This window comes from Ambystoma mexicanum, chromosome 2p, assembly GCF_040938575.1.
Source record: "Ambystoma mexicanum isolate Mex_15411 chromosome 2p, UKY_AmexF1_1, whole genome shotgun sequence".
In the NCBI taxonomy this organism is placed as follows: domain Eukaryota; kingdom Metazoa; phylum Chordata; class Amphibia; order Caudata; family Ambystomatidae; genus Ambystoma; species Ambystoma mexicanum.
Genome location: NC_090923.1, coordinates 1,048,432,596 through 1,048,456,931, shown reverse-complemented (window position 1 = coordinate 1,048,456,931; position 24,336 = coordinate 1,048,432,596). Strand labels below are relative to the sequence as shown.

The window sequence follows — 24,336 nt, the reverse complement described above, 5'->3', positions numbered from 1 at the left end:
TCCACTGTGTAAAATGGGAGAAATGCTTTTCATCATATAAAATCAATAATATTTATCCCACAATAGTTGTTGTAGGATTTCTGTAAAGGGGTAAAACCAGACCTCCTGGTCATCCAAAACTGATTTTTGTGGGACCTACTCAACCCAAGTTATTGATGAAAACATCATGGGGCCATCCTTGTGTAGTTGAGAGATATGAACATTTGATAAAACATGCAAAATATGATTCAGATGCCGCCCACCGAGGCCCATATTTTTCACGGATATAGTACTTGAGCAAATGAGGAAAAAACTGTAGCTCTGCATAGGAATGATCTACAGACACCAGGCAAGACTTATGGGAGTCACAGAAAATATAGGTTTAATAAAATGCATTAATATTTGTCAAAACAGGGAGATTAAGAGCACTTGCCATGCAGTGAGACGTCTATGCCCCTGAAACAGACTAAGCCCTTCTGTCAAAGTGAGATGATGGAGTGGTCTCCTCCCCTAGCCAGTCCAAGCACTCTATACATTTTCTGAACCTATCAGCACACAGATGGGAGTGGACGAGTGACACTCCACCAATCCCTTCCGCCGGAAGTATGACACATTAGTGATGTCATTTTCCCTATAAATAAGTCACTCAGCCTCAGATCAGGACTCTTCCCACTAACCCGTGAACTGATCTATTGCCAAAGTCTGGAGGAACATCCCAGCACTAGCAGTGAGGCCTAGCTTGCAGTGGAGCCAGGAGATTTAGTAGCTGACTTGGGACCCTTTTGCAGAACTCAGCAGAGATCTTGACTGCCCTCTGTTTGCTGTCCCAGCAGTGCTCTGACGCTCCCCGATGTCCAGTCCAGACATCTCACGTAAGTATAAATACCCCCAGCCATAGTTTGCATAGGCCTTATATTCTTTCAGCATTGCCTTATAGATTTTCCCACTGAAAACCCCTCCCCTGTTTGCTTGTGTATGTTAGCAATTCTCCCATTGAAAAATTCCTTGTTTGCCAGTGTATTTCAGTCATTGCCCCAGTGTATAATCCGTGCTTGCCTGTGTAGATCCTTAGTATATTTTTCTAAGTAAATCAATTAATTTCCCCATTTATTTCACAGGATTTGTATCATTGGAATTCGAAACCAACCTTCTTTTCCCAGTGCATTGTGAATTGGTATAGTCCTATAGTGTTGCCCCAAAAGAATGAATCCTATTGTGATCTGAGAAACAAATTTCTCCCTGTGTTTCAATTGTGCCCTGCTAAACGAATTTCCATCTGCAGCTGTATTTTCCCATTGCATCTTTCATCCTAACCCAAGACCGATTCTCCTCTTGTGAGCTACCCCCTTTCCCAGAGCTTGCCTGTCATTTTAAGGATCAGTAAAAAACAAATTTGCATTTGTCTTTTCTGTCCCATCGCCCATGTGTTGAATATCCTAAAACCGATTTTCCCCTTGTGTGCTGACTAGTTTTCTTTAAAAGCCCTTCCTGCCTTTCTAAGTGCAAGCAGAACGAATTCCCTGTCTTTCTATTCTTTCCCACAGCAGTTGTGATAAATAACTAAAAACACCTTTCTTCCATTGTGCTTTAAAATGAATTTTCCCTGGCTTACGTGTGCCGTGTAATAAATCGTGACAGCCTCGGGAAGCAAACAGAAGAACACCACAGGACGCAGAGTTCAGATCTGCTGCTGCCGGTAAGTCTTTCCCGGCCGGGTAACGACCCAGCGAGGGGAAATTAGATTGCTTGAAACAATCTGATTGTCCTTCACCAGGTACTAATGCCTGCCTAGACAAATTCGATCACTTCACAAATAATGCACTAATTCCAGATCCCATAAGAGTATTATTTATGGCCAGAGCTTCTGATGTCAGGGCAGCCCAATTTTATAAGTTGTTGTGCATAATCAAACCTCCTAATATGAGATGGTCCAGTCAATCTCAGTGGGATGCTGATTGTAATAGGGAGTTTGATGATGAGATTTGGGCAAGACTATGGCTCAAGGTGAAATGTATTTCTGCTTCAGCAAACATATTGCAAAATCTATTCTTTTTTCTACATAGAGCCTTCCTAATTCCAATGAAATTACTAAAAGCTAAATATGACTCAAATAGGCATTGTTGGTCCCATGGGAATGGTCATTGCTCCTATATGCATATGTGTTATGGCTGTCCATGAGTCTATACATTTTGGCAAGACATCTGGACATTTTTAGAGAATATCTTTAGGCTAAATCTCCCCCTATCCCTCACTAATATTCTGCTGGTTAGTGTTGCTATCAGTAATGATGGGTCAGATCCCTCCTCGCTCCTATATGACCTGTTTATTGCTATAGCGATTAAGTTAATTACGTTCATTACTACTAACTGGAACATTTCTCAAAACTTAACTGTTAAGGGTTGGTGGAATAACATCTGTCATGTACACAGACGTGAGTATTGTATGGCTGTACGTCTAAATATAACAACTAAGTATGATGCTAAATGGAAATTACCAATTATCTTTTACTTGCATTTCTGTGGATGGTCTTATCTCCTCTGTGATGTTTTGCACCTAGTCATTATATCTAAATGAAATAATTATCATACTTTCCCCTTGTCCTACTGTGTCTTGTCTGGTTTGTGTCTCTTGTCTTTCCCCTGTTAGTTGTATTTTCATTATTATCACCTACTTAGATCATACTTACCGGCAGTTTACTATTTCGTATCTATGCAGTTGTATTATCTTGCCTGAGTTTGCATTCCAGTTCATCTGTTGCTGTTTTTCAGCTTGCTATAGTGTTTTATTTCAAATATCTCATTATGTTTTTATTAATGTCGTTCTATATTGCCATACTGGACTGATATACTGTAAACTCTTGTTTTTATCTCATATGGAGTGTTTTATCCTGTTTATAATGATCTTTTCCTATGTATTTTGCACCTCAATAAATCTTATTTAAGTAAAAAAATAACTGCTGGCCAAGGCCCTCTGCTGAGGATGTTACTGAAGTGTGGGCATCCAACAGATGTAAGAGGATAGTTAAAGAAACATGGGTGTTTGGAGTGAGGCGCTCAGTACAATGGATTTGTTATTAGATATGTGTCCTGAGAACAACATAGTAGCTACATAGGGGCCTTATGACATTGACGAGGCAGGGATTGAGATTTGAGAAGACAAAAAAGAAGGCAAATTTAGACAGGTGGGTTCATGATCTGGTGAAACTGTCCAAATTTGAAGAGATGCCATATAGTCGAGTTGAGTAAGGACTTTTATGAATCTGTCTTTTTTTACTATAATGATTTATCTGCTTAGTCAACAACAAGCTCATTGTTTTTCTTTTTAGATTTTGTCATGTTTAATGCCTGCCCTCCCCACCCGTTTCTTGTACCCCGCCCTAAACTATGCAATAGGCAATGCCTGCCTACTAGGAATCAGATAATGTACAAATGGGCTTCATTACGCGTTCGGTGGTAACCTGACGGTCCTACTGGCGGGTTGCCACCAAACTTGTAACACTATTCCTACACCTGATATCCCAGTGCCACTGGGACAAAGTCTCAGCGGCCCGGGATGTCAGTCGGCAGAAAGTGTAAGTCCTCATTCCTTTGGAATCCCATAGGACTCCATGGGGATGGGGACACGAAAGCACCAGTACCATTGTTAACAGTGCCAGTACTTCCCTGAAAACAATGCCTGCAGGGTCAACGGCCTCTGCAGGCAAACTTGTAGTCTGGCAGTCCGGAAAGTGTGCCGTTACGCTGCTACCGGCACCCTTATTTCCGGACCGACAGTGTCGTAATGAGACCCAAGTCTCCAGGAATTTGGTTGAGTATGCTTATGAATGTTCATGGATTTTTCTGTTTGTGGTATTATTTAATAGTGCTGCATTGTTGACTCTTGGGGTCCTTGAATTATTTGTATATTGTTAAAGCTCAATAACATTAAATAAAATAACCAGGCATGTATCGAAAGGTACTTGTCCCACTCAGTACAGAGGCCCACACTGGACTACATACCCGAGAATGGACTCTGCCTCCCTAACTACAAATATCCCCATAAGACAACATTTCTGAAATGCGCATGGTTTCTCACAGTACAAAGGCACACAGCAAGGAGCACATTCCCAGAAAGCACACCAAAGATGTGCTGTCCAGCTGCCTTGCATACATTAGTGTTGGGAGTGCATTTGCAAAACTACTGTGTGTCAGGCTCCCGGGGGGGGGGGGGGCATTTTAAGGGCCTGTCACTGTGATCTGCAAACAAAAAAAGAATAAGCATTTCTATCCCTGTTTGAGATATAGAAATACAAGTAGGACAGCAATGGCTCATACTGCTGCTGTTCCACTTACAAAAAATGCATGACAGGGGCAGGAATTACCCTGTCAAGCACTGCGCATCCCCAGGTGCAGGGGAATGCCTTTAATTTGTGCACACTTTAAAGTGCAATGGTGGTGGATGTGGGACGCGCTTTAAACTGCACAGAAATGCCTGCTTACTTGCGCAAATGCACAAATGCCCATTATGCATAGGGTGCAACTTGTATTGGCGCAAGCTTGGAATGTGTGAATGCGTTAATAAAATTTTTCAGAATCTGCCCTTATTTTTAAAAAAAAAATATGAACGACAGCACTGCATTTGGAGTGAGCGTTGAGAAGGGGGACGATAATATATAACTGGCTGTTAATGGGCAACTCAGCCTTTCAGGTCGATACATTATCAGTATTGAATGTATGGGATTTATAAAGCGTAAACCTAGCTGGGAAACAACGGATGGATGTACAATGAGGTAATCATATAATCGATATTTTAAGCACCAAGAAGCAATACTTCTTGTTATGTGTACGCTTAAAATGTGAGGTGAATATCATCTACCTATGCATGAACCACAAAAGAGAAATCATTGCAAGGCGCTTGGCATAGACAGAGCTATGTTAGTATGCAGCTCTTGCCCCATCATAAGTGGTCGGTTGTGCGGTCTGCATTGCAAATCGACTTGTTTCCTCTTCCGGGATCGCTTCATCACAGGACGTCCTTGGCGCACACAAAAGCAATATGTTCATCTGTTGCAATTCTCCTTTCTCGTTTCTTCCCGTTTTACGAATTGTTTACATAATGTAACAAAGCCCCTGCTTGTCGCCGGTTGCTGGAAGTGCAGTCCCCCTTTGGGCTAGGGACACACATACCCTTAAGGATGGGGAACCCCATGGGGAGAATTCAGGAAAGTCCATAGACCACTGTGCTGCAGATCCGCGGCGTGCCAGGGGCCAGTCACATGGGAACTACAACCCCCACAGTCTTCCTGGAGTTAAGGCATGAAACGCCACACTTAACAACCCTGGCCAGGCTCCACGCCCAAGGTGACAACTAAGGGCCTGGACCTCCCCTGTGCAGAAACAGGACGCGGCCCCTTTCAGTGGCAGACAATGGGCCTCATTACACGGTAGGGGGTAACTATGGCGCTATTAGCGCCATGGCTACCCCTTACCGCCTTCTGGGTCCGGGTATGCGGTATGGGGATTTACCGGGACATTCCGACCCTGGAGGACCCGATAAGTCCCCATGCCAATTACCATTCCCCATTCCCATTCGAGCCCCCATAGGGCTCAATGGGAATGGGGAAGGAGCTAATAACGGTACCGCTAATAGTGGTACCGTTATTAGCTCTGAAGTCCCTCAGCGGGTCCCGTCCTTAACGTGTGGTCTGACCACACGTTAAGGACAGCACCCGCTGAGGGACCTCATAGTAGGGTGGTAAGGGATTACCGGCACCGGTGCCCTTACCGGTGCCAGTAATCCCTTACCGCCTACTGTGTAATGAGGCACAATGTTTATGGCCACTGTACCGGTCCCCTTAGAAGCAATGAAATTTATAAAAGGGGGGCCTTTAAGAGAACCAAGGAGCAGTGGTCCCACTGAGCTGTCAGTGCCTGTACACTTGGTGAGGAACCTCTCCTAAATCCACTAAGTGGGGTACATGGGTTAGCCAACGACCTGCTAAGCAACCGCTATCCCACCCAGAGGAAGTTGCCAATTCCAAGATGGCAGACATAGTTCCCAAGGCTGCGGTCCAGTAGACAATGGCGACACACGCACAATCAGTACTTACTATCAAGTATACATACCAGAGGCCACATTCCCGAAAGAGAGGCTGGAATGCAGGGCAAAGGTCTGTATAAATCCAGGCTCCCAGTCATGTGCGTGCTTGGGGGAAGGAGGATGGTGTCAGGAGCACGGAGCAAGGAGAAGAAATCTGAAGAGAGCTGTAGAGAGGGAGCAGGGAGTACAATGGCTGAAGGAGCAGGTTAAGATAGAGGAAGGGAGAGGAACTAAAGGGAGAGAAAGCATTGAAGAGAGAAGAGGGTAGCTGAAGGGGGTAAGGAGGAGAAGGTAGATTGTAAGAAAGGGCTTGCAGAGTTCAAGGAACAGGTGGAAGAGATTAAAGAGGAGGTTGAAGAGTTTAAGAGAGGTGTGTAAGAGTTTAAGGCAGAGGTGGGAATGTAGCCTTTCAGTAAGTTCCACCGAGCTAGAGCAAAAGCCTGGAGGTTATTGGAGGCAAGTAAGTTGAGGGTACAGCAAGAGAATGGAGAGAGGAGGAGAGAGGTGCTTGAAGGAGAGAAGAAGTGTCAGAGAAGTGAGGCGTGGTGTTGAAAGGAGCGAAAACGTGACCAAGAAGGAGGGCGGAGCTCAGATAAGTGAACCAGGAGCACTAGACAGGGACTAAGGTGTGGCTCAGTGAAGAAGCTGAGTATATCAGAGGGAGAAGAGACCCTGTTGGGGCAAACAATGGGGTTATCCAGAAAGAACCGCAAAGTCCAGAGGCAGGAGTACAGTAAAAAGCAAGGGAGGAGAAAAGTGGACAGGAACCAAGGAGTCTTTTCACAAGGGAAGTCAAGACTAGGGCTTGGCTCCTCAACCCGCCTCCATCTGAGCAGTTAAACCACCCACAACCCAGGTCCACCCAGTACAGACTGGAAGCCAAACTCCCCCAACAGCCGACCGGATGAACGGACTGGGATCCAGGGTCTGGGGAGCCAATTTAATGGTACACTGGTTTCTGACCTTGAAGCAGCCCTACCAGGATTGAAAAATGACTGCAGGTTGCGGACAGCTTTCAGAGGCAGGCGCTTAACTCACTGACCTATTTTGCCGGTTCTTAAGATACATATACTAGGCACACCTTGACATGCCCAGGCATTCTTATCAAAGGCCAGCTTCTGCCAGCGTGTGTCCAGGTGTTACCACCACATACTAGAATGCATGACCGTTCACTCAGTACCCTATTTTGAAGTTGCCTGAGAGTGGCGTTAGACGCTATACAAGCTGCATACATATATACATGCACATATAGTTACATGCACACACAGGATGCACTGGTCGAAGTGTACGAAAAGAAGTAGTGGAACTATGTTCCCTGCAGGCCTGCACCCACTCCCCACAACCCCCATCACCACGACCCCTCCCACACACAATACACACTCCCAAACACTCGCACCTGCTGTGTAAGGGAACGTTCAGTGCAGTGCACTGAAAGTGCAAGTTTCAACTTCTTCCTACGCTTTTATTTTAAAACAAAACCATTCCGGAACGGTTTATTTTTAAAATAAAAGTACAGGAGCTGTAAAAGGTAATTTAAAAAAGTAGAGGAGCACCGCTCCCGACCGCTCCCGCTCTCTTCGACCACTGAGTCAGGATGTCATGTCCCAGAATGCACTCTCCGGCACACATGCATGCCTCACAATGTACTCTGCGTAATCCAGTGCAGAAGCCCAGACAATTCTATGCAAAACAGAGCGCTGATACCAGAGCAGGTTAAATTGTCACAGAATGCGCTCTGCCTTACTTAGTCAAAATGCCCATTAAAGACTGTGGGCCTCATTCCGAGATTGGAGGTAGTCATGGTGCTATTTGCGCCATGACTGTCTCCAATAACGGGTCCGGCACCGGTTTTGTTCAATGGGGATTTAACGGTGCAGTCCGATCCTGGCGAGACCGGTAAATCCCCATTGAACAAACCAATCCCCATTCCCATTTGAGCCCCGATAGGGCTCAATGGGAATGGGGAGGGCGCTAATAACGGGCTCGCGAATAGCAAGCCCGTTATTAGCGCACTGGTCCCTTAGCGGGACCCGTAAAGGACGTGTGGTCCGACCACACGTCCCTTACAGTTCCCGCTAAGGGACCTTGGAAATGGCCAGTAGGGATTACCGGCACCGGTCTCCTTACCGGTGCCGGTAATCCCTTACCGCCCACCTTGTAATGACCCCCTGTGTGTTGCTAAATGTATTATCCCTTGCTTACCTCAGATCATGTCCCTAGAGGACTTCATGTCCTAAAATGTACTCTAGCTCACGCAGTAGAGATAGTCACTGCACTCTGTAACGAATCCCCGGATGTGGTCACTTCTCCCCTGTGGGGAGCCCCTTCCCATGAGGCCAGGGAGGTGAGGCCGCTATCCGATAGTCCTCCTGGGGACCAGTGGGTGTATCTCAAGGGGAGGGAATCCCCCTATACGATTAGCAACGACCCGTAGAGAACATGGTATCCCCATCGGCCAACTTACCCTAGCCTACCTTCCTCACCAACCCTCTCCAGTAGCATCCCTAATGTTCCTATATGTTTTTATCATAATTCTCCTTCACACCCACATTCCCCAACTCTATTTCCCTCCCATATGCGAGTTCCCTGGAGGAGCCGCTGACCTGGGTACTGCCTGAACTGTCTGACGGAGGAAGGAAGTGAGCAACAAGGGCTTGCTAAGGTTACATCGGCAACCGCTACATGGTCCAACGAGGAAGGACCGACCGGCAGAGAAGCCGAGCAGCATGCCAGGCGAGAGAAGCCCTCAAGGTGCACAGTCAAGACAGGACGCACTTGATGCTGGAAGCCAAGGGCTACAGAGTGCCAGTGACACGCCAGAGCTGACAAGAAGAGCGTGAGGGTCTGAAATAAAGGCGCCAAGACCCCAGCCAAGAAGCAGCCACCGGGAGAGACCCTCAAGGTACTGGGGTAAACAGGAAGGCTGACAGAGGCAAAGAGTAGCAGTGGGGAATCGTAACCCTGAGAAACAAACAAGGAAAGAAAGCATAGAAAAGGGAAGGTCATTTCCCAAAAGATAGAACGCCGAACAGAGCAGGGCTGGGACCCGCACCCACGTGAAGAGGGCATCCCTAGCCATCTTCCTCGTGACAGTACCTGGAAGGTTAGTGTGCCAGGTCTGCCACATTACCAAGGAAGGGAAATAAGGTTCTGGGACCCATATATGAAATTGAGTTGCGTCCAGAGGTCTCTTCCTCGTGGCAGTACCTGGGAGGTTAGTGTGCCAGGTCTGCCACATTACCAAGGAAGGGAAATAAGGGTCTGGGACCCATATATGAAATCGAGTTGCGACCAGAGGTCTCTTCCTCGTGGCAGCACCTGGGAGGTTAGTGCACCAGGATTGCCAGATTCTCAAATTCAAAAATAAGGGGTGCCTGACTATAATCCCAGGTCCTTCAGGCTATACAACATATACAACAAAACAATATGGACCAGTGGATGGAGGAGGACAAATCGCACTCATCGTTTCTCATACATTGATGAATTTCTTACAAATCAATTTTAATTTCATTATATATAAATATTCAATCTTTAAAAACATTTCTCAAGGACATTAACACAAAAAATTATCAAAACATTTTTTCAGCTCACATATCTTTCCCCATCATTCATTCACTCACACTCCATCCACACAATATATCTCAAATTCACATACAAATGACAGTCTAACATCAGTCACTATCCACAGTTATTCATTTCCACAGTGTTTAGCTCACCTTTCCCATTTTTAGGTGACTCAATCTGTATGTAACTATTCCCACAGATTCGTTAAGTCGACACGTGTTTTGGTTGTCAGGGTAGGACTTCATTGGTCGTGCCCTTTAATGCATGCAACCTTCATCAGGACAAGGAAAACAGGAAGCCCAATGTGTCCTAGTTCACTTACAGTGGGGTGAGCCACACCACCTATAAAAATAATTAAAACCCATTGTCATCTCAATCTTTCTGTCATCCTCCCTTATTCATAAAACACCCTTATTGTGTTCACAAATGACTCTTACAAGTGATCACGTCATCTGACTCACCTTCACATGTCATTTATGGGGGAGACACAGGTGTGATGGATGAATCCCAACTCCACTTCTAAACTTAGCCAAATCCTTCCGGTCTACCCTAGAAAATGAAGTAATAGCGACTCAGTTGTCTGAAGTCTCCTATTTAGACTCAATACAACTCAATCCTGATCTTAAAAAAATACTTTGGAGACCAAATTAATTGGAAATACATGCTCACCCTAAATGCAAGAATCACTGGTTATTTCCTTCAGCTCAATGTTGCAAATCCACTGGGCCTCTCTCTCACAGTATATTTGGGACAAAAATGTCCATTCACCTGTAATACATATCCCACCTTCAATATTCTGTCATTCCTCTATTTGTCTCATCGTTATATCTCAATATATAACGATGAGACAAAAATATATATAAGCGAGTGTAATTACTGTTACAATCGCTGTTATTCCATATAGCAAGCTGTTTTTAATTAGGTGAATTCCTGTCTGCTGTTTCTTTTTCATTGGGTCAATGCGGCAAAACCACCACAGTTCACTGTGGGCCGTCGCCCTTCCTGGCTTGGTAATGTCGATCCTGCGCATCTAGGGGTATTAACGATTTTTCTCTTCTTGCGCACTACAAAAACGAGAGAGCCGTGTCTCTTGTAAATCTACTTGGTCTCCTATTAATCCACATTGCAAAACTCTACATCCATTCTTCTACCTTTTGCAAAATTTCGTTTTTTTAGACATTTATCAAAGCAGAACTGCCATACCTTTACCAATCACCAATCAATAAATAAAAGCAGGTCTTCCCGCCACCTTCAGTTTGTGAATAAGCCGACCCGCATTTAAACTGCGTTATCTAGTAACACTGGCAGGCAGTTATATATTTATCACTCAGGGGGATATTCAACCTTATCCCTCTACATGGTATGGCTGTTCTGTGATGTCGAGCACTTCTTACCCTGTTTCTCACCTTCAATTAATATACCGGCAGCTACACTGTTTCCCTGCTCCAGTACCTCTGCAGTGTCTTCACTGTGTCGCGGGCGACATAGCAGAGCGGCCGCCTCGCATTACACTCTGTTAAACAATTTGTTTATAGTCATAGAAAGGGGAGTATGCGGTGTCCGCTCTAGTGGAGCACTGTTTCTATGTTCGGAAAGTTCATGTATTTCCAATGCCATAATGGTATATAATGGTATATAATATCATTGCAAAATACTATTTACATACATTACAATTACAAAATGTAAAGTTAATAAAACAGCTCCACGTGAATTTATTTTCACGTTATTTCCAGTGGATACCTCTTTCAATCAATATGGTTTCTCTATCTCCCACTATATATTGGAAACTGTTGTGCATAATATTTGCTTCGTGTGTCAGTCTGTTACAAATGTCAGTTCCCGCCCCTTCTCAGGACCAAGGTTATTAATCGCGTCTCTTCCGTGCATTCATATGACCATTTTCATTGTGCATATATTTGCTTCATATAACGGTTCATTGGAATTGTCAACTTTCGTCCCTTTCTCAGGACAAACATTATTAGCAGCGTCTCTTCCCTGCATTCATATGGCCATTAGTGTATTTATCCCTCCCTAGGACAATATGTTGTATCGTTGTGGTGCAGTCAGCTTCAAATCACTATGTCACAAGCTCTATCTGGGGGATGCCCCCTATCTCATTAGAATGAGGTTGTTCCACTCGACGGAGACGTTGAGTCCCCGCCGTACGGTGTCAAGGGTGTATATCCACTGTTGCTCTATCTTGTGTAGAGTTGTGGCCATATCTCCACCCCTGTTCTGTGGTCTAATTGATTGCAGCACAAACCATCTCAACTCAGTGGGCCTCATTACGAGTTTGGAGGTAGCCATGCCGTTTTTAGCGGCATGGCTACCTCCACACTCGCGTCTGGGTCCTGCAAAAGGGAATTTACCAGGCCATTCCGACCTTGGAGGGCCCAGTAATTCCCTTTCCCCTTTCCCGGACCTGGTACGTCCCCATTCCCATTTGAGCCCCAATAGGTCTCAATGGGAATGGGAAGGATGCTAACAACGTGCCTCTTAACAACGGGCCCGTTGTTAGCATCCTGGTCTGCTAGCGGGTCCCGCTCTGCACGTCTGGTCTGGCCAGGCATTCAGAGCAGGAACCGCTGCAGCACTCGTAATGTTGCGGAGAGGTAACAACGGCGCCGGTAGCACTACCAGCGCTGTTGTTGCCTTTCCGCAACATTCGTAATGAGGCCCAGTGTCTTTATGACCATGGCGTGTAAAATGGTCCACGAGAGGATTGTCAGCCACCCTATTTCAAATACAGGATCTATGTTTTCCTATTCTCTGCCTTACTTCTCTTGTGGTTTTACCCACATATATTAAATCGCATGGGCAGATGATAATATAAATGACATTTTTAGTCCTGCAATTTGTATGAGTTCTCAGTTGCCATTTAACTTGTCCATAATTGAATTCCAATCTTGTTTCTGTGAGCGGACATGCCACACAGTTCCCACACCTGTAATGGCCTACTACTGGGGGGCAAACCCCATTGGTTCAGCACTGTTTGGTGTCTGTTCGTCTCTGGGTACGTGTGAACAAGTTTTTGTTTCAAATATTGGCTCCTTTTGAATGCAAACATGTTTTTTTTTATAAAGGGTCCCCAGTTGTTTAATCAGGTCCCAATTCCGATTAATGATCTTTTTAATATCATTGTTTACTGGATTAAAAGTTGTCACACATACCAGTCTTTATTCTCTGTTCTTCTCTCGGGGGGTCAGGTATCTATCTCGGCTGGTGTTCGCTACCCTCTTCAAGTTATCTTTTATTAATTTTTTGGGATAATCCCTCTCGCCTAGTCTCTATTTTAGGTGTGTCGCATGTTTCACAAATTCTTGTTTCTCAGTGCAATTCCTACGTATTTGCAAAAATTGCACATAATGCAAATTCTGTCGTAGTCCCACCGGATGAAAACTTGAATAGTGTAACAAAGTGTTTTTATCGGTAGGCTTCCTGTATAACGTTGTTACCAACTTATCTTCCAACTTCTTAAGTATCAGGTCAAGGAAACTAACCTCAGTCTTATTCCACTATATGGTAAATTTGATATTTTCATTGCGCAAATTGAGCCATTCGTGAAACTCCATCAAAGAGTCACTTGAACCCATCCTGATCATAAAGACATCATCAATATATCTGTACCAGACCACCAAATGTTGGCGAAAGGACAGATGTTGTTCTAACTGATTGTCACTTCCCAATATGAATTTGTCTTCATAGTTGGCCATGAATAAATTGGCAACATCTGAGAAACAAACAAGGAAAGAAAGCATGGAAAAGGGAAGGTCGTTTCCCAAAAGATAGAACTCCGAACACAGCAGGTCTGGGACCTGCACCCACGTGAAGAGGGCATCCATAGCCATCTTTCTCGTGACGGTACCTGGGAGGTTAGTGTGCCAGGTCTGCCACATTACTAAGGAAGGGAAATAAGGGTCTGGGACCCAGATATGAAATCGAGTTGCATCCAGAGTTCTCTTCCTCGTGGCAGTACCTGGGAGATTAGTGCACCAGGATTGCCAGATTCTCAGAAAGGGGTACTACACTGTTCACCTCAAGTTGGGGTATGCAGAGCAAGACCAGGCAGGCTAGTGAACCAGGGTTTTGCCAGACCACTGTGAGAAAGGCCAGGGGAAGGGAGTCATATCCTCTTGTGTTCTATTGAGAACATTGTGAAAGGCCAAGAGAGGAGATGCATCCTCTTGGCATTGCTAAACCTGAGAGAGAACCAGAGGAAGGGAGTCATACCCTCAGGTTTGTTTTTGGACATTGTGAAAAGCCAAGAGAAGGGAGGCATTCTCTTGGTGGTGCAAGAAGATGAGAGTGAACCAGGGGAAGGGAATCATACCCTCTGGAGTGTTTTAGAACATTGTGAAAAATCAAGAGAAGGGAGGTATTCTCTTGGCAGTACAAGAAGCCAGCTTGGAACTTTGTTTTTCCCGAATTGGAACTGTGCTTTGACTTATTTTGAAAGAGACTGCGACCTGGGGAAGGGAGCCACTCCCTCTGGCACCAGTTCTCTCATATATGAAACTGTGCCTGTACAGAAGAAGGGAGTCATTCTTCTGAGCCAAGAAGAAAGCAAACCCCTTTAGTTTAGTTGTAAGTGTAAGGGTTGGAAACAGGCTTTTGACACAGGATGGTGGACTCTTTTAAGTTTTTGGACATTCTGACAGACCCTTTAGTTTTGTTGAGGCTGGGAAACCCCTCTTAGACTTAGGGCAAGATAGGTTTTTTTTCTCCTTTTATCACTCAATAAAATGTCACCATGTAATGCGTGTGCAAAAAGGAGCTAAAAAACATGGCGCCGGTGGTCAGCCATTTTGGACATTCATGCCCACGACCACAATGGAAGTCTATGCTTCTGCAAATTCAATTAGCATATCTGAGTTCTGCTACGGTTGCAATGTTTATATTTGGAAGCAGATGAGCGGACTATGGAGGATAGCTGGCGCATTGTTCGACCAAGGACATGCCAAGAAGGGAGTTGAAGTTGTGCAGATGCAGTGATAAGAGGTGCTGGGAACGAGCGGGCAAGAGACAAGCTGGTTTATTCCACTAATAACTGAATTTTCCACTCTGCGCCCCCATGCTTGCTGTCCGTCCTTTGGTCGGGGATGGGTGGCAACCTAAGTTGGACAGGAACCTGTTTCGCATAAGAGAGAGGGTATCCAGGTAGTAGATTAAGAACTGGAACCCCGCGTGAAGAAGTATCGCTGAGAGGGAGGACACTCCGCTCCAGACCCTGTTAGCGCGTGTGATCTTTCTGCCTACATGCCTTGGGACTGAGTAGTGTTGTGGTGGCCGAGATGAAGCTCTCTTCCTCAACTACCTTAATGGTGATGTGCTTTTTCTATTCTTATTGATGTATGTGTTTAGATATAGTCAACTGTATTCATTTATGGCGTAGAATGCATGTTTATATTTTATGTGAATAAAGGGCCTGTAAAGAGCCGATTATATTGTAACTATTGGTCTGAGTGTGCGTTATTGCCTCCCTGAGTCTATGAGCTTTTGGTCGGTGTGGTGTGGTAAGTGGTTTTCAGAGTAACTACATGCGACAGAAACGCAAAACACACCACTGTGTCAGAGTCGTGCTTCTGCAATCTCACAACTCCCAATTATATACTTTAATTTGTGATTTCCAAATGCCCCACGTGACTATATATTGTCCAGAAAGCAATCTATCTTACCCACAATAGATAGAAGATCTTGTTTCTGGACAAGACATATAGCCTCATTACGAGTTTCTTCAAAGTGTGGGGAGCCTTTTTTGGTGGGTACCTGCTCAAGTGGACCTCGGCGCCCTTTTGCTAATAATTTGTGATTCACAATTCCGGTCGCATGCCTGGGTAACAACAGAGTTTGCCTGGCCCCCTTACTCCGTTCAAAAAATGTATAAAGGAGTTGTGTTACTCGTACTAATATAATGCGCCCTTGTCGTAACGTTGAAAGGTAGGATCAATCAATACTTCTTGTACTCCAAGTCAAGTTATTGAGCTTTTATTTCTACATTGATTCTTAGAAAAATGCCCTATGTGATTACACGTGTTTCGACTATCTATGTCTTTTTCAAATCAGGGCTGACAATCTATGTCTTTTTCAAATCAGGGCTAATCTGTTTGTTTCAAAGTGCATAAGTTGAATGCATTCAACTTATGAACTTTGAAACAAACAGATTCAGTCAGGCCTGCCGGTAATTCACTGCCCCTACCGGCAAGCTCAGAGTGTGCCAGTCAGGTAAAAATGCCAGATCCGGCATTTCTACCGGACAGGCACACTCATAATAAGATCAATATTGTGGCACCCTCTATATCGCCATTCCCACAGGAGAACATATCCCAAAATGCACTATTTCTCGCTTCCTCTTGATGTACCTAAACAACCACGTCACAAAATGCAGCTATCACATGCCCCAAAAACACTGCAAAACACTACATGTTCAGAGTGCAACCTGCAAAACTCAATGCGAGGGTCCTTGCAGCCCCGAATGTCCCCAAGGTCAATTGCCTCTTCAGGACTCAATTACTGAAGTTCACCCCTTCCCCATCCACCTTACTCAGTGTTGTGTGTTGGTCTAGTGGTTTTCCTGAGTCATGACGCTTCTTTAATAAAAGCGGCTCTGCTGGCACACAGAGGGGAGTGCAGCAGAGCCCTAGGAAGCGGCAACTCATGTCTGCGTCTTTGTTTGGGGGACTGGGTTTTGACATGTGATCGTGGCCTGTGTGTGCTGCCCCGGGCCTGGGTGCCCCCAAGGCTGTGGCAGAAGAGTGCTAGGAGCCCCCAGCTGAGGTATCAGTCCGGTAATCCGGACGAGGCAGGGTGACCCCTGCAGCGTGTGAGCTGCGTGACCACAGTACCCAAAGGACCTGTGTCGGGGGGTCCCGGCACCTGGTGTGGCCTGCCCCGGTGGCAGGCCACCACATTGGCGACGAGGAAGTCTCGCCCCCTCACAGGCCCGCGTAGGGGAGTGCCCGAGAGGTCTGCGTTTTCCTTTGTCTGACTCTTGGAGAAAGGGGGCGGAGCCACGAATCCACATGTGTGGTCGCAGCCCACGACAGTACCCGTGCCAAAACCAGGGTTGGTGGCATTGCATCTGGCAGTGGCACTGGATGTTTTCGTGCCTGTGCTAGTCACCTCCACCCGTGGAAGAGGGTGTCACCATCCACGGCAGCAGCTTCAAAACAAAGGAACCGCCGGCAGGACCACGTGACAAGGCCCAGCCCAGGACAAAGGAAGGGGGCAGAGCCTGTGAAGGCCCGTGCCCGCAAGGGGAGACGCACGGCAGGCAGGGCATTCTGTTCACGCGCCCCCTGCATCGGTGGCGGGCTGCTGGCACCCGGGCCCGGCGGTGCACGCCAAAACCAAGACTTTTGAAAGATAGTGTGTCCAGTGAAGCGGCCTGGAAAAAGGGGGGGGTGTGGCCTCATCACCGTTTGCCGCAGACACAGGAAGTAAGGGAGTGCAGTGGCACTCTTGCAGGCCTGGGGGCCCAAGCGCTCTGAGACAGCGGGGATCAGCCCTGGAAGGGGCGAAGGTGATTTCCAACACCCGGGCCGCGTGGTGAAAAATAACTTTCTGCTGAGGTTGGGGGTACGCCCAGAAAGGGGCACGGCCTCCACGCAATAACATACCGACACATACAAACAAAGGGAGGCGGCCCACAAGTCCAGGCTGCAGCAGGGAACACAAAGCAGCTAGCTGAGCACGCAGGGTCCGGGGTGCATAGGACCCAGCAACACCAGGCTGCAGGCAGGAAGACCAGACCCTGCTGCAAGTGGAAGAAGGGTAACCTACAGATGCAGGCACCTGGATGCTCAGCACAACGGGCACCAAAAGAATAATTGGCCCACCTGATGTCTCTGCCGCCATCAACTGTCCTGAAGGGTGGTATCCACCATCTCAGATCCAATTGTCCACCCAGGATTCCTCAGAAGGCAGCGGCTCTGCCCGGTGTGCTTGTGCGCCTTCGTGGGACCTGAGCCTGGTGGGGTCAAAACAGCCAGCGCCAAGTTATCGCCAACGACAAGCCACCAAGAGGGTAGCGCTCACCGCGGGCGCTCGAGGGGCCTCAAAGACGTTGATAAAAGGAGCGGGCACCCCAAGACCCACCAGCAATAGTTGCATCCGGGATCCCGCCCAGTGGTCAGGATGTCAGACGACGAAGGGACATGTCGAGATCAGCTCGCACCAATTCCCCATTTTGATGTCATGGGTGCGCCGGCCAGTCTGGGGCCCCGGTGCACAGTCTGGGTGGAAAACCTGGAGTTATACTTTGAGGCGGTGGAGATCAAAGATGCAGCCAAACGCCCAACACTCCTATACTCCGCCGGACTGGCTGTTCAGAGGCTGTTCAAGACACTAAGGCCCGCAATCAGTCATATGCTGCAGCCATTGCAGCCCTGAACAAATACTTCTGACCCATGGTCAATAGGGACTATGAACGGTTCAGGATGAGGTGTGCGAGGCAGGAGGAAGGGGAGAGCCTCGATGCGTTCCACGGGAAGCTGCGCGGTATTGCACTGTCCTGTGACCTGGGAAACTTCGAAGGGGACGAGATCAGAACACAGATCATCAATGGCTGCAGCTCCTCAAATCTACGCAAACAAGTCCTGAGGGACCCAATGCTGACCCTCGACCGAAGGTGCGGGCCTCAGTCATGGACTCGTCCAGACACCACCTCAAGCTGGAGGCCCCCATGCAGTGAGTTAAGCTCGAGGAAGTGGCTGCTGTCGGCAAGTGGCAAGGAGGAAAGCCTGTGAGGATGGGGGACTGGCCAAGGAGAGACCCCAGTGGCACAATATGCCATCAGTGCGGGTGGGATCTTCCACACCCGCAGGACTGCCCTGCGAGAGGACACATCTGTAGAAGGTGCGGGAAAGTGGATCACTTTGCACGGGTGTGCCCCGCCCCGTCTCCAGCCAGCATGGTGGGAGCATTGGGGGGAGTGAGTCGAAGGGGAGAAAGACCCCCAGAGTGGCGACGGTCCAAGCGGCGGAGGATCCAAGGAGAACGCAATATGATGTGGGAGAGGAGGAAGATGAAGAAAATGTATTCTTGTTGTCTTGCAGCAGCGCCACTGGCCAGTTCGATCCTGGAATATTCTGAGCTCAACGCTGTCGGGCTCCGTGGTGTGCGGACTGGAACACACCTGTCTGTTTTCAGTGCTAAAAGTGTATGGTTGTGAGTAGCTTTTAGGTGGTGCTGGGACTAGAATGCACCAAGTTGTTAGACCCGCAGAGGGTCGCTGTTTGCAGTGGGGGGTGGTGATTTTTATTTGTTATAATAAAGGAGGGATGTTGTGTGTTGGTCTAGTGGTTTTTCTGTGTGAGCGTCATGATGCTTCTTTAATAAAAGGGGCTCTGCTGGCACGCAGAGGGGAGTGCAGCAGAGCCCCAGGAAGCAGCAACTCGTGTCTGCGTCTTTGTTTGGGGGACTGGGTTTTGCAACGTGATCGTGGCCTGTGTGTGCTGCCCCGAGCCTGGGTGCCCCACACTCAGTAGGAAGGCTTTCATAGCAGCACATGTTAAACAAAACGCTTTGCTTCACTCAGTTCAGATGCAGCCTCAACCAGACCACATGACTGAGAATGTGCCCTGCCTCACTCGGTACAAAGGCCCACAGCCCCTATCCCCTCACAAAAGTACATGTCCCACAATGTACTCTTCCTCAGTACAGAGGCCACCACAGAAATGTCTTTTGACAGAATGTGATGTGCTTCTCTCAATACAAAAAGCACTACAAGGGACGCTTCTCAAAATTCACACTGCCTCATCCAGGACCGAAGCCTCACTGGGTAACATTTCCCACAATACATGTTGTTTTAGTGCCGAAACCTCACTGGTAGTGTGCGCACCAATTGCCTGGTTTCAAATCACACTCAGCCACCTTCAGTCGCATTGAGCAACAGGGCAGCACCAGAAAGGTGTCGAGAATTGCTTGCATGTCGAACAGCGTTTATTTTTCTCTGTGAGCACTACTTACCATACGCGCATTTTGAATAAATTGTTAATTTGGCAGCTAGACCCTGTTACGGTTACACTTTAATGTAAGAGGGTGCCTGCCTTCACATTTTGGCCCTTAGCTCTGCTGGGTGCAAATGGCCTTAGAGATATTGATTGGTGGCGTTTTGAAGATTGTTCTAACCTGGTTAGGAACTCCTGCTAGAGCTGGGAAGAAAATTAATGATTATATGGAGCTCCTGTCCCTGGGCGATGCTTGGTGTTTAAAGACTGGGCAGGACAAGCAATATACATGATATGCTCATTTTATTCTGCCCATTATGACACCCATGCCCAAATGGATTGTTGGCTGGATTGCTCTGGCATTAAAGAAGTCAGATATATGTCCACACTGGTTATGGCCAGGAAATATGGGGATGTTTATAGGCTGGGGAGATTTCTTTCATGGATGATTAAACACGAGAACAACAGAATTTCCATAACTCATGTCGTGGATAACGCAGGGAGGATACACATGGATGATGCCTTCATCAATCAAGAATGTGTAGCTTATTCCGCTCGCTTATACACCAGGTGCCTAGATGTGACACTTCAGCATGTTCACGAATACTTAAATGATATCCTGCTGGCCTGGGCCGAGGAGGAACACTGGCTCAGTAGGTACACCACGGGCGATGCCCACCAAGGAAGCCATTGCAGATCTAGCCGCTGGCAAAGCACCTGGCCCGGATGGCCTAACACGAGAATATTATAAGAAATACAGATAATTTGTGGTGCTAACAGACCAAACTGCATTGAAAGTGGATTGCTAATAAAATCATCAATGGCGGCTCACATAATGGTTTTACCCTTGGTGCAAGAACAGCGGAGTGTGCCCCTCCTACAAACCCTTATCACTCCTCAACCTAGACAACACCATCCTTGTCAGATTTCTTGGAAGAAGACTAGCTCCCCTGATGTCATCCTTTGTCTTTTTCGATCAATACAGCTTCGTCCAGGCAAGGCCACCCTCCATTAATGTCATATAACTCTGCATCTTTCGGCTGCTGCCTTGTAGCTCGATGCTGAGAAGGCTTGCCACTCCCTAGATTGGCCCTTCCATCTCAGTCTTCTACAAAGACTGGGAGGTGGTGGGTGGGTGATTCCTGATCATGGTGGGACGCCTCTTCTCCGAGCCTACTGCTAGAGTCTGCACTAATACCATTTGATGCTCCCCTTTCTGCCGTCCCGCAGGACTACCTGCTGTCACCTCTCGTTTGCGCAGTGGCAGTAGAGTCCCTAGCTAGCAAACTGTAAGAAGTGCATGTGGATAAGGGGCTACGTTGTTTTTATCGGCATAAGGCACTCCCAATTTATGCAGACATTTACTTGAGCAATAAGCCCCGAGCCGCAGGGCCATTAGCGAGTCAGGTAATGCCCCGGGGCCCATAGTTACAGGCCCAGCGCGTCCGCTCTCGAAAAACTAGGTAAGTGGGGTTAGGAGGGGGGGGATTGTTGGGGGTGTGGGTGGCAGGGGTGGCAAAAACACTCACCTGAATCCCCAACGGAGGAGGATGGCAGCCTCCAGCACTGCAGAGGCTCGGAGCGGGTTATTACCCTGTTCCGTGCTTCCTCATTGGCTGACAGGCTGCCCCACCCCTCTGCCAGGGACGTCCATGAAGCTAAAGCTTTGAGGGATTCTGCGTGGGGTATGGACCGGGGAGGGCCAATCAGGATGTCTGTTTCATTCTGGTTGACTCTCGCCGGGTACTTATATACATTAGACCTCCGACCAAAGCTTTCTACCTCTGTGGAGGCAGTACTACATTTTGGCAGCCAGCTCTCAGGTTTGCATATAGGTACGTCTAAATCAGAGATATTCCATCGCAAACCATCATCAGGAGATCTCTGTGGACTAGCTCAAACGTCTTGGAGATCACACTCTTTAAAATGGTGAGGCATAATATTAAGAAATGTTATAGACGACTTGATTTAACTTAATTATGGAGTATTGCTGAACCACGTGGAACGACAGATAAGCACATGGATTCTCCTATGGTAGATTGGATAACCCTGACCAGAACCATTATGTAGCCCAAATTGCCATTTTTGGCACATTCTGAATTGGCAGCCTACACCGTTCTTCTCAAGACATTCAACACTGGTCAGCAAACTGGTGTGGGCAAGATGGACATCCACATAAAATGGGAAATGGCACTGGACCACTGGGTAAGGGGGGCATTGGGGTCCAAGACCTCCAGCTTTATTATATCTCTCTGCTCAGGCACATTATGGTGTGTCACAGATAGCCTCAGAAATTCACAGATAAAGATAATAGATATAAGGTATTTTATTATGGTTTTAAAGAAATAATCTGTGAAGACTGAGACGGTTAAAAGTAAAGTGCTCCCTATGGCCCTATCAACCTACCCGTGGGCTCCCTCCACCACAGCCTAGGCGTCCCTAATCCCCAGAATCTCCCTGACGTGCTCTAAAGCAAGGTAACCCCAACTATCTAAGTCTTTCTAATCTTGACAGGGAAACCTAGAGACAGTGGTCTTTTATGTCCATCCCACAGCACTTTCCAAGGGAAATCTCTGGTCTGTTGGACTGCCCGAGGTCTACAGGGGTTTCTCTTCCAGTCTCTCCCCTTTCTCAGTCTCTATCTCTCCCTCTATCAGAGGCGTGGCCAGGATTGTGTAACAAGGAGGTGCTGGAGCTAATGTAGTTGGGCCCACCACAAAGGGAGCCCACAGAGGGAAGTGGGTTGGTACCGCCCCCAGTCAAATGCTCCGAGGTGACAGAGCGTAGCGAGGGTGCGCAAACCAGTCAAGTGGGGTTAGGGGATGTTCTGCTCCCGAGAAATTAGTTTGAATAATGATTTAAAATGGTGTATTTAACACCACACTTTCTTTGATAAATTAGATTAAAAGCCACAGTTTACAAGTGTTTTTTTAGGGTAAGACATGAAAAAACAACATTAGATGCCAAGTCACCAGCAATGCACAAGAACGCCTTTTCATGATGCCTTTGCCCACTATATGCCAGTACTCTGCAAGTGAAAAACACATTTTCATACTGATTGTGCCCACACATGTCCATTCTGGTACACCTATACATGCCAGGATTCCTGCATAGGAAAATACTCATGTTTGTTTTGTCTGTAATGTCAATAATGATTCTATATCAAAATATGTTCATGCTGGCTCTGCCAATATTTGCGAGTATCCCCACGTAAGAACATATTCATATTGGCTTTGTCATAATGCCAGTAAAAAAAGCTATACCACAGAAATGAAAACATGTCCTTATTGGTTACACACACAGAAAAAATATTTAAAAAAAATCATCATATTGTATTTGCCACCTTAAGCTAGTAAGAAATGTCATGCCACATTAAACATTGCTTTGCAGGCTGCACAAAGACTCCCCACCCTCAATGAAAGAATATTTATGTCGCCTTTGACCGTAAGAACAGTAAACAAATGCCATGTCACAGTAGGCAAACATGCCCTCCACTGCCCCATGTAAGAACACTCATCGTGTAGGCTTTGCCCTTAATGCGAGTACAACATTCCATGCTAAAGTAGTACCCAGCCAGCCAGCCCCAACCATCCAACCCCTCCTTCACATAATAACACTCAATTTGGCTTTGCGTTTCCCATAAACACAATTAAACACGCCTGCCCCGGTCAAAAATGTTCATGCTCCAATGCCCCTCCTGGGGCCTCAGCCGCGTATACACAGACACACACACACACATACACACGCACCCAGACACATAGACACAGACACCCCCACGGACACAGACACACACGCATATGGACACACAAATACACACACAGACACAGATACATACAGACAACACACAGGCAGACACACGCAGACCCACACTGACCCGCACAGACACACATGAAGACACACAAATACACACACAGAGACACACACATAAAGACACACACACACCCAAAGAGTCAAAGACCCACACACACAGAAACAAGAAGACAGGCACATACAAACAGACAGCCACACAGCCAGACTCACACACACACACGCAGACACACGAAGACACACAAGGACACAACACAGATACAGGAAGACACACACATACACACACACACTGACACACACAGACACACACACACAAGCAGAAACACACATAAACACAGCGACACACAAATACACAGACATACTCAGACACAAATACTCATACACTTTCACCCACCAGTCACGCACAGCTTCTCTGTCACCTAACCACCCAGAACATTCACACTGCATTCTCATTCACAGGCGCTCTCGCACCCATGTACACCATTCACACTGCATTCGTTCATATACGTGCACTTTCAGACTCCCCTTGTATAAATACCTACACACCCTGTTGCAATATGCACACATGCATTGATACATACAATTCTCCCACAGACGAATACACATAAACGAAACCATGTTTCTTTGCCTCCAGAATCAAGCTGCCTCCGCAGCCACTCTCTAGGACTCTGGCTCTCGAACAAACAGGACCCAGTAGCAGGGAGAGCTTCCTTGCTCTGTCACGACATGGGCGCAGCAGGGGTTGCAACGTTCGGATGAGTGGAGAGCGACTCCTGCTGCTCACTCTGCACAGTGGCATCTGTAAAAGGCCACTGGTGCTGCTGAGTGGGCATTTACAGATTGTAGGTGGAACTTGCCCGTTCAGGCTCTGTCCTGTCTACGCCTCTGCCCTCTATCGCTATCTCCACTGTCCCCCCTCCGTGATCTTGAAAGTCTCCCTCTGCCTGTACCTCTTTTTTTC

General features: G+C 47.0%; 1 protein-coding gene across 2 annotated transcripts in view; it reads right to left on the bottom strand.

Annotated features, from left to right (window-relative positions):
* LOC138567085 (toll-like receptor 5) overlaps positions 1–24,336 on the bottom strand; it is a 202,500-nt gene that overhangs the window by 166,567 nt on the left and 11,597 nt on the right. The window contains exon 2 of one of the 2 annotated variants that reach the window (XM_069644946.1): positions 10,083–10,170. The exons of the other annotated variant lie outside the window; for it this stretch is intronic. Within the exon in view, the coding sequence (XP_069501047.1) occupies positions 10,083–10,095 (13 nt within the window). The 5' untranslated portion in view covers positions 10,096–10,170. The remainder of the gene's footprint in view (positions 1–10,082; positions 10,171–24,336) is intronic. 2 annotated transcript variants of the gene reach the window in all.